This window comes from Gekko japonicus, unplaced genomic scaffold, assembly GCF_001447785.1.
Source record: "Gekko japonicus isolate JY-2015 unplaced genomic scaffold, Gekko_japonicus_V1.1 scaffold2263, whole genome shotgun sequence".
In the NCBI taxonomy this organism is placed as follows: Eukaryota; Metazoa; Chordata; class Lepidosauria; order Squamata; family Gekkonidae; genus Gekko; species Gekko japonicus.
In genome coordinates, this window is record NW_015165887.1 from 129,398 (window position 1) to 139,701 (window position 10,304).

Consider the following 10,304-nt stretch of genomic DNA (forward strand, 5'->3'; position numbering starts at 1 on the left):
GATACCTTTAATTTAATTTAATTTAATAGTGCATACATAATATTTTAAAATCAGATTCCCCCCCCCCCGAGAGACAATCTTGAGGCCTTGTAGTAGCATACTTGCTCTGGAGCAGGACTTTGAAGCCAATGAGTGACCTCCATGCAAATACACAGGTCAGCCCAGGTAATCCAAGGCACAGTACAAACTGGGCAATTTTCCTTAGAATCCACCAGACACTCTAGTTAACACTGACAAATTTTGGTCTGAAATATTACCCTACCTGAAACTCTCCAGGTGCCAGGTGAACTCCACTAAGCAGAACTTCTGGAAAGACGTAGTTAGTGCTAAATGTGCCACTGAGAGAAAAGTATCCAAAACGGGTGTGAGCTATAGTCACTGGCTCACCACACGTTTGCAAGTCAGTAGTTCTGCATTTCAGCAATGTGCATATCTAAAGAAAAAAGAAACAATCTGTTGGGAGAATACTCACAATAAAACAAGTAGATTTTTAACAAGGTCAAAAAATTAGCTTCCATATTCTCAGTGGGTTGGATCCAACGGTTCAGTTCTATTATTTGCAGAGTTTTCCTTTGATTCAAAAAGTCTTGATCCAGCTAAGCTAAGGAGGCATGTTCCACTATCATGAAAGACTGCTCGCACTAGAAGAAGGTTCCATTAACAGAACGGAACCTTTGGAGCCAAGTAATTCATTTCCACAAACAACAGTTCACAGCCAAGGAGGTGTGGTTGGTTAGGCTATTGCTCTTCACATTATGATGTGGGAGCCAGTACTATTATCAGCCCAGCAGCTAAAATATTGCTTCTAGGGTAGGAGATCATTTAAAAAAAAATCACAGCCTGGTTCATGCTATTTACTCGTCTTTGCTATTTAAGAACATAAGAGACGCCAATAAAAGACCAGCCATGATTGTACATACAGTGAATATCATCACATATCGCTCTCCCCTTCAACAGCTGGTTTATACTATCAGCATCTCACTGTGGTTCCCACCCAAATCATGAATCCACACGTTTCCATGGATGGTTGCATAATAATTGCGAAATGTATTATCTAGACCCATGTCACATTAATCAAGAGACAAATAAAATAACAAACAAAAGAGCAATTCTACAGTGTAGTCCTAAACAGAGTTTAAAAGGTAAAGGTAAAGGTTCCCTTGCTCGAAAGCCAGTCGAATCTGACTCTAGGGTTGCGGTGCTCATCTCCGTTTCAAAGCCGAAGAGCCAGCGCTGTCCGAAGACGATTCCGTGGTCATGTGGCCGGCATGACTAAACACCAAGGTGCACGGAACGCTGTTACCTTCCCACCGAAGTGGTACCTATTTATCTACTTGCAATTTCTTGCTTTCGAACTGCTAGGTTGACAGGAGCTGGAACTAGAGACAGGAGCTCACTCCGTCATACGGCAACTCAGGTCTCGAACTGCTGAACTACTGACCTTCCACAGCCTGCAGTTCAGCGTCTTAACCACTTGAGCCACCGCAGCTCCTTAAACAGAGTTATACTTTTCTAAATCCATTGAATTCCTTGGATTAGAATTGTTCTGTCAACCTTATTGCAATCAATGATAGTTTTCATGGTGGTTGGGAAGTCATGTTTAAGACTGTAATCCTATGTAGATTTATTTGGGAATAACCCCTGTTGCCATCAGTAGAATTATTTCTAAGTAAACATTCACAAGACCCTACTATTAGAATCAGAGAGTGGGTTTCTCCTTCTTGATACAGAGCTCAATTTACTTTGATTCAACTGAAGGTGCTCACACATGTGGTGGTGGAAAGTGCCATCAAGTCACAGCTGATGTATGACAGCCCTGTAGAGTTTTAAAGGCAAAAGACTCTGGGTGATTCTGCACTAGACCTTCCAGCCCGTGTCCCATCCCGAGAGTAGCAGGTAGAGGGGCTAGGACTAATGACCCCCCTCTGACATTGGTGTTGTGTAACACCAGGTCCATAAACAATAAGACCTCAATCCTTCATGATTTCTTCCTAGGGCAGGGTGCAGACCTGGCGTGCATGACCGAGATTTAGGTGTGAGACAGAGAGACAGTAGCTCTCTCCCAGCTGGTTCTGCCCAGGTTCTTGGTCCTTCACCAATCACAGACTAAGGGGTGGGGGGGAGTGGCTCTATTCATTTGGGAGGCTTACTCCTTCAGGGTGCTCCCACCACTGAAGCTCACGGGCATTGAGTATGCCCAACCACATGCAGCCTTGATCCGTGCCCTTCATGGCTAATTAAAGCTGGTCATGAAGGGTTTAGAAGTGCCCTTAGGGAAATAATCAACAAGTCCCTCTCTGAGGGACTGTTCCCAGGGGCACTCAAGGAAGCGATGGTCCACCCTCTCTTAAAAAACCCTTCCTTGGATCCGGCTGAATTGGCTAACTATTGGCCGGTTTCCAATTTGCCCTATTTGGGCAAATTAATCCAGAGGGCAGTAGCGATGCAGTTGCAGGGCTTTATGGATTACACTTCCATATGATTTCTTCCTAGGGCAGGGTGCAGACCTGGCGTGCATGACCGAGATTTAGGTGTGAGACAGAGAGACAGTAGCTCTCTCCCAGCTGGCTCTGCCCAGGTTCTTGGTCCTTCACCAATCACAGACTAAGGGGTGGGGGGGAGTGGCTCTATTCATTTGGGAGGCTTACTCCTTCAGGGTGCTCCCACCACTGAAGCTCACGGGCATTGAGTATGCCCAACCACATGCAGCCTTGATCCGTGCCCTTCATGGCTAATTAAAGCTGGTCAGGAAGGGTTTAGAGGTGCCCTTAGGGAAATTATCAACAAGTCCCTCTCTGAGGGACTGTTCCCAGGGGCACTCAAGGAAGCAATGGTTTACTCTCTCTTTAAAAAACCCTTCCTTGGATCCGGCTGAATTGGCTAACTATTGGCCGGTTTCCAATTTGCCCTATTTGGGCAAATTAATCCAGAGGGCAGTAGCGATGCAGTTGCAGGGCTTTATGGATTACACTTCCATGTTAGATCCCTTCCAGTCTGGCTTTCGCCCAAGACATGGGACAGGGACAGCACTGGTCGCCCTCACAGATGACCTCCAGAGGCATCTGGCTTGGGGCAGGGCGGCAGTCCTGTTGTTCTTAGCCCTGTCAGTGGCGTTCGACACGGTTGACCATCAGCTACTGATCCACCGCTTTGCTGACATGGGGATTCAGGGGCTTGCCCTGCAATGGCTCATCTCCTTTCTCTGAGGTCAGGGACAAAGGGTGGCTCTTGGGGATCAGCTGTTCCGAAGGATCCCTCTACCAGCCTTCGATGGGGCACCGTTGGTGCCAGCTCCGAAGGTCAGGAGTCTGGGAGTGCTCTTGAATGCCTCCTTAACAATGGAGGCCCAGGTAGCAGCCACTGTCAAGACAGCCTTCTACCATCTTCGGCTGATCAGGCAGCTGGTTCCCTTCCTCGAACACAATGATCTGGCAACAGTGATCCACACAGTGGTCACCCCGAGACTGGACTACTGTAATGCTCTCTACATGGGGCTGCCCTTGTCGCAAATCTGGAAGCTGCAGCTGGTGCAAAATGCAGCAGCCAGGCTGCTGATGGGTCTCCCTGTGCAGGAGCACATCCAGCCTGTGCTGAAGGCACTGCACTGGCTGCCAATAGTATACCGAATTCGCTTCAAGGTGCTGGTTTTGACCTTTAAAGCCCTATATGGTTTGGGGCCTGTCTACTTGAGGGACCTCCTTTCCCTGCATGTTCCCCAGAGAGCACTGAGATTGGGGTCTCAAAATCGCTTGACCCTCCCTGGACTGAAAGATGCCAGTACTAGAGCCAGGGCCTTTTCAGTAGCAGCTCCATACTTGTGGAATGAGCTCTCAGAAGACATCAGGGCCCTGTGGGACCTTTTACAGTTCCGCAGGGCCTGCAAAACAGAGCTCTACCAGCAGGCCTTCGATTAGGAGCCGCTACCAACAACAATGAACTGGGATAAGGCCTTTTATGACAACAGTAACTGCCTGCGATATCAACAGTAACATCTTCTGGCCATACATCCTGTTAGATCTGTTACATCATGGCCCATAGTTACCGCCACTAGCACTTTAACTGTATTTATTTGTGATTTGTTACTTGCAATGTATATGAATTTTATAATGTGTTTTGTATGCACTGAATTTGTGTTTTATTGTATTTTAACTTTTAATGTAAGCCGCCCTGAGCCTGCTTTGGCGGAAAGGGCAGGGTACAAATTGAATTAAATAAATAAATAAATCCTGGTTCAACCCTGTCCTTGAACTTATATTCTACACTACACTCGAGTTCACCCCTGTAATTATTTCGGGGTGTTTTTTGTTTCCACATTACATTGAGGTCACCCCAGTTTCGCCCCACACTTGTCCCAGGATAAACAGATACTGTTATAACCAGGGATAAATGCAAGGTATTGTGTTGCAAGTTGAACTCTGATAAAACCAGGGATGAGATCCAAGTGTGGAAAGGACCACTGAGAGGTAGTTTGCCATTGCCTGCCTCTGCATAGCAACCCTGGACTTCCTTGGTGGCCTCCCAGCCAAGTACTATCCAGGGCCGACCCTGCTTCTGATATCTGATGAGATCTGGCTAGCCTGGGCCATCCAGGTCAGAGAACCCACAATTGTAATTCTCAGTAATATAAACGATAGTGAGTTTAACTTTCCAATTGAAACTAGTGGAATGAAAGGGCTTAACTTTAAATAAATAAATAAATAAGTAGGGCATGATATCCACACTTGTCTCCTCAATACCATATCATAATGAGCAAAACCTCCCCCTGAGAAAATGAGACCTGTAAATAATATTCTCCTTCAACCACATGAAGGCCATCGAATGCACCCAACGCATAAACTTCATCTTCTTGCTGCTCCGTCATCCTGTAGCTCAAGTGGCAGCAGAGATCCTTCTGGCACACTGTAAGATTGCCAGCTTGACTGTTCAGCTTGGAGAAAGTGAATTCATCAAAGAAAATGATTCCTTTGAAATTATTGTTCTCGGGGAATGGTTTGATAGCTGTGGCGTACAAGCTCCAGTTAACTGAATGAAGGTAAGTAGGAGAAATAGAAGGGTGGGAATGGAGTTCTGCAACCAGAAGCTGGCCATTCTCAGATTCTGCATCATAATGATATGCCTGTGATCCATCTGGGGCATAGATACCACTTCCTAAAGGATAAAGACAACAGAAAGACAAGCAGCCATTTTATTTGACCTGTGTGGTGTCCTATGATTATTTTAGGCACGTGTCATTAGATTATTAGCAAGGATCAGCCAATCAATACAAGAGATGTTAGTGGAAAGCAGTTACCAAAACTATGTCCCCAATGTTGTCCTTTTTAAACTGTTTTATATCAATAACCGTTATTTCACAGTTTTCTCTTCCTTTGAAGGGATTTGCAAGCATCTTCCCCACTACATCAAATCACATACGCAGAAAAACAAACACACGTATGATCAGTAATCCTGATTGCCACCTTGGGGTCTGGAAGGAATTTCCCTCCAGGTGAGATTGGTCAGGGATCCTGTTTTTTCCCCCCTTTCTCTGGATATAGAGTAGGGGTCACTGGACTGGAAGGTGGTTGTGAATTTCCTGTGTTGTGCACAGGAAGGGACATAGAGGTCCCTTCCAGCTCTATGTTTCTATATATATGCAAGCACAAAAGCAGGTTAACACATGAATGAATATGGGAACATAACACTGTTTTTCCTTCTCCTTCTATTTGCTGGGCAGCGTCATGATGATAAGATTCTGAATTCTTAGATCTGAGGAGCGATCATTTCCTTGGTCCAGACTTGGCACATTAGAAGCAATAGCAACATGCCTCTGATTGGCTACCAGACCTAGGATCCAGCTGTGCACTTCTCCTTGATCAAATTTGTTGGGGATGCCAAGCAGAGGTTGCAAATGGCACTGCCAGCAGCCAGAGTTCTCTATGCCTACTTGTGGCAATCAAAAGGAAGAATGTCTTGTTGAGTATTAAAAAGAAGCCAAGCCAGGTTTTGGTGCCTGTTAGTGGATTTCTGTGGTGGTTATGAGGAGGGCACACCAGCAGGATTCTGACAGTGCAATCCTATGCTATCACTTCTGTTTAAGCCCAGAGAACACACACACACCAACTCTGGCTTGAACACATGATTTTTAAAAAACCACTAAGAATGTTAACAGGTAGCCTACAACTGGTTTCAGTTTGACTGGTGGATGGAATTAGTCATAAATAACCATCTATTACCTGTCATATTCATTCCAGTTTTATGAGTGTTGGATGACAGCAAATTGACCTGCATTCCCATAGCCCATGCGGAATGGAATTCAATAGCAGTTAAATGTGGAAGAACATTCATCCAAGCAGTAGGGAAGAGGATGGTGTCCACCTTGAGCTCGCTCACCAAGGTCACAGCAGGGTCGTGGAACAGTATGTCAAAGCATGTGAACACACCAAACTTCCCAAAGGAAGTGTTGAAGGTCACAACTTCAGGCTCTTTAGGAAAATCAAACTGGGCTTCTGACATAAAGAGATTGAACTGTTGAAAGAAAACAGATGTAGGAAACATGAAGGGATTTCAGTGAAAACACAGAACTATTTTATAACAACTATTTTATAGCCTTAAAGGTGCACAGCAAAGATTTCTATAAGTTATTTGATGTTTATGCAAATGAAAAGCTAGCATGTTAAATGTATACACAGTTTTAAATTGTCCCCTGGTAAGTATTTCTACTATCTTACTGGGTATGTGCATTTATGGGTCTCACCTACTCTGATAAGGATTACATATATCGCAGGGCTCTTTTTGTAGCAGGAAGTCCTTTGCATATTAGGCCACACCCTCCTAATGTAGCCAATCCTCCAAGAGCTTACAGAGCTCTTCTTACAGGAGCTACTGTAAGCTCTTGGAGGATTGGCTACATTAGGGGTGTGTCGCTTAATATGCAAATGAGTACCTGCTACAAAAAGAGCCCTGCGGACGGTGTATGTCATGACACATATACTGCATTTTCTTTACCATTTGGACCCTCTCTACACCTTTCCCCCCATCCGTACCTATTTTTATAGTATAAAAATAACTATGTACCCACCATCCCTGGAAAACACTTTATGATCTGGTGAAATGAGCTCTAGCCAATGAATATGGTGATCAGGGGGCTGAAAGAGAAAAAAGACTGAAGCCAGATCCAGATAAGATGGAGCTGGTACTGGCTGGAAGGGCCACTGCTTTAGATAGGATTGCTCTTCCTACCATCAGTGGTGTGATACTTTTGGTGAAAGTTATCTGGGGTTAACCAACAGGACAACAGTACTCCCATTCCCTTTGCTGGCTGCCAATTCATTTTTGGAGTCTAATTCAAGGTGCTGGTGCTCAGCTTTAAGGCCTTTCATGACCTGGGGCCCTCATAGCTGAAGGACTGCACCTTCCTTCATCTTGGTGGACCAGCAACTTTGGATCCAACCCACAGTTTATTTTTACCTTGTGGTAGCGTGCAACCAGTTTCCCATCTGAATCAAAGACAACATTTGTGTTGTATTGATAGTGGCCATCATTAGGACATTTGGGGTCGGTCGGATTACATGGCTTCTTATCCCCAATATTAGCAACCACATAGATAGCATTCTCCCTTGCCAGACAGCTGAGCCTTTCTTGCACTGGGGCAGGTCCGAATCTAATTTATAGAATCAAAAAGAATGGAGAGGGAGGACTGTTAGCAGCTGTAGTCCACAATAATATACTGCAACCCATCATTTTAATGCTCCTGACTGCAATAAGTTGGACATGTGGGCACTTTCAGCCATATGCTGGTCCTTGGCCGTCTCTGTGGCTAACCCATGCAGCTTGTGTGGTCTGCAAAGCTGCCTTCCCTTCATTTGATCCCAAGTAAATTTTTCAGTTGTAGGAAGGGGGGGCATTTCCTGCTAATTATTTCCTCCCGCTGCAGACCTCAATTTGCCCCTCATGCTGTTCTTGAGTCCCCTGTTCCCCGGGAGCAGCATTTCAGGGAGATCTGTGAACTGCAGTGGGGAAGGGGAAGGCTGGAAAATTTTATCCCACTGAGGACATTTAGGGTGATTTCCCACAAGCGCTGCTCCGCGCTCACTCCTCCCTTTTGCCCCGATAGGTAAAGGTAAAGGTTCCCTTGCTCGAAAGCCAGTCGAGTCCGACTCTAGGGTTGCGGTGCTCATCTCCGTTTCAAAGCCAAAGAGCCAGCGCTGTCCGAAGACGTTTCCGTGGTCATGCGGCCGGCATGACTAAACACCAAGGTGCATGGAACACTGTTACCTTCCCACCAAAGTGGTACCTATTTATCTACTTGCAATTTCTTGCTTTCGAACTGCTAGGTTGGCAGGAGCTGGAACTAGAGAAGGGAGCTCACTCCATCATGCGGCAACTCGGTTCTTGAACTGCTGAACTACTGACCTTCCACAGCCTGCAGTTCAGCGTCTTAACCACTTGAGCCACCACAGCTCCTCAAAATCCTCAAAAAACAGGATTGAGTAGATGCGGGCGAAATTGCACGAAGCTGCGGGGCAAAATGCGGTCGCGCAGCAGCTTGTGTGAAATTGACATGTACCATCGGGCCAAAGAGAAGAGTGAGCATGGAGCAGCGCTTGTGGGAAATCACCCTTAGCCTGGATCCAACCCAGAGCTTCTAACTGAAAAGTACCAGCTCTAAGACACTTTATATACTGCAAGTTCCAAAATTTAGTACTGAACCACAGGAATGTATGAAACCAGAGCCCTTCATAGTTCTTTGTTCTGTTGTTTAACAATCCCACATAAAATTATATACCTTTGTGAGTCATTACATGGAATCCAATTAACTTCTTGTGGATCTGGGATATCTTCAAGATAAGGATAAAGAGTTTCTCGGGTAAAAAAAAAGCCATAGATGCCATCTTCAGGAGTCACAATGATGTGTGCACCCTATGAAGAAAAGAAGCATTAAAACTCTTCCTGCCACATAATAAAAAACATTCAAAACCATAAAATAATCATCATTACCTGAGCTGCTGCCCTTTTGATGACTTCTTCCAAAATATCCATGTTTTTGTTCATCAATTTTAAGGCGTCTTCAGAAGAAACAGGCTTTTGGGTAGTCTCTGGCAATATGACTGAATGCTCATAGACTGCTGCAACGTATTTGTCCAAAGCAGAGCTCTTTAGGATCATCATGAGAACAAAAAAAGACTGAGGTAGCAAAGACTGAAAAGTGATCATTGCTAGAACTCTGCCTGATGGTGGTGGTGGTGGAGGGAACAGAAACAAATGAGTACCTAGAAAGCAAAGTAAGAAATGAAAACGCATAGGCAATGTCCACTGTTGTTGCCTGCCAACAGGGGCTCCTGGTGATTTTGTACTTTTGAAAACAAGCCTGTTGCTCAGAGACCTGCAAAGAAATTGAGTAACAAAATTGTACTTTGATCTTTCTATCCACCAGATAGCACCAGTACAAACAAAAATACCCTTTCCCCTCCACAGTGCAGCCTCCAACCTGCATTGTTCATGTGCATAGTTGCATTGTTTATGTATATCCCGTGGTGCCAAGAACAAACTTGGAAAGAAAGGGCTAGAAAGAAAGGCTGGGTGGAGAGGAACATGATATCGATGAGCCACCCCTGTGCTGTGCCCACAGACGTTCAACCCAGTGACCGTAAGGGAGAGGGAACTCTTCCAAAGGCAAACAGGACAATGCTCTCCTTATCCCTCAGCTGGCCTCCCTCTCTGTTTCTGTTTAACCATAACTGGCTAAAAAAAACCTGGGTAGTTTCAGTGCCACCACTCCAACATGTATAAGGTTAATATTCAACAAAGGAGCTCTGGAGCAGCCCCTCCTCTCCCTTAGTAATGCAAGGTGCATAAAGGCATAGCTGGTTTTAGCTCAGAGTCAGCAGAGTCAAGGTAATAAACTTCATTAAAAATAATGGAGGGTGTTAAAGGCTAGTAAGGGCTTACGGGAAAAATATTCTTCCTTGGCATATTTCCATACACATTACAGTGAGGCCGAAGGGAGAAAAGATGGGGGTGACTGAGGGGTGACATGCATGGGAGATCTGAATGAGGAAGTAAATGAAATCCTAACACAGCCTAGCAGACAAGCTTACATTTCAGTTGATTCTGTCGGACTCATATTTCAATTGATTACATTTCAATTGATTCAGAGTATACAGTTCCCATGCGTCCCTGTAGAGCCTTTGGAAATTCCAGGTAAATAATGGGCTTAAATTAAGGGCGGGAAGGTACCTGCTGGATATTACGAAAAACCTTTTTACAGTAAGAGTTGTGCAACAGTGGAATCAGCTGCCTAGCGAGGTGATGAGCTCCCCCTCACT

At 45.1% G+C, this 10,304-nt stretch overlaps 1 protein-coding gene across 1 annotated transcript in view; it reads right to left on the reverse strand.

The window, feature by feature from the left end:
- VNN1 (vanin 1) overlaps nt 1-9,192 on the reverse strand; it is a 48,772-nt gene extending 39,580 nt beyond the window's left edge. The window contains exons 1-6 of the mRNA XM_015411317.1: nt 8,977-9,192; nt 8,765-8,898; nt 7,447-7,639; nt 6,213-6,504; nt 4,778-5,148; nt 263-433 (exon numbers count right to left, since the gene is read on the reverse strand). Coding sequence (XP_015266803.1) covers nt 263-433; nt 4,778-5,148; nt 6,213-6,504; nt 7,447-7,639; nt 8,765-8,898; nt 8,977-9,192 — 1,377 coding nt within the window. The remainder of the gene's footprint in view (nt 1-262; nt 434-4,777; nt 5,149-6,212; nt 6,505-7,446; nt 7,640-8,764; nt 8,899-8,976) is intronic.
- Nucleotides 9,193-10,304: the final 1,112 nt, after the last annotated feature.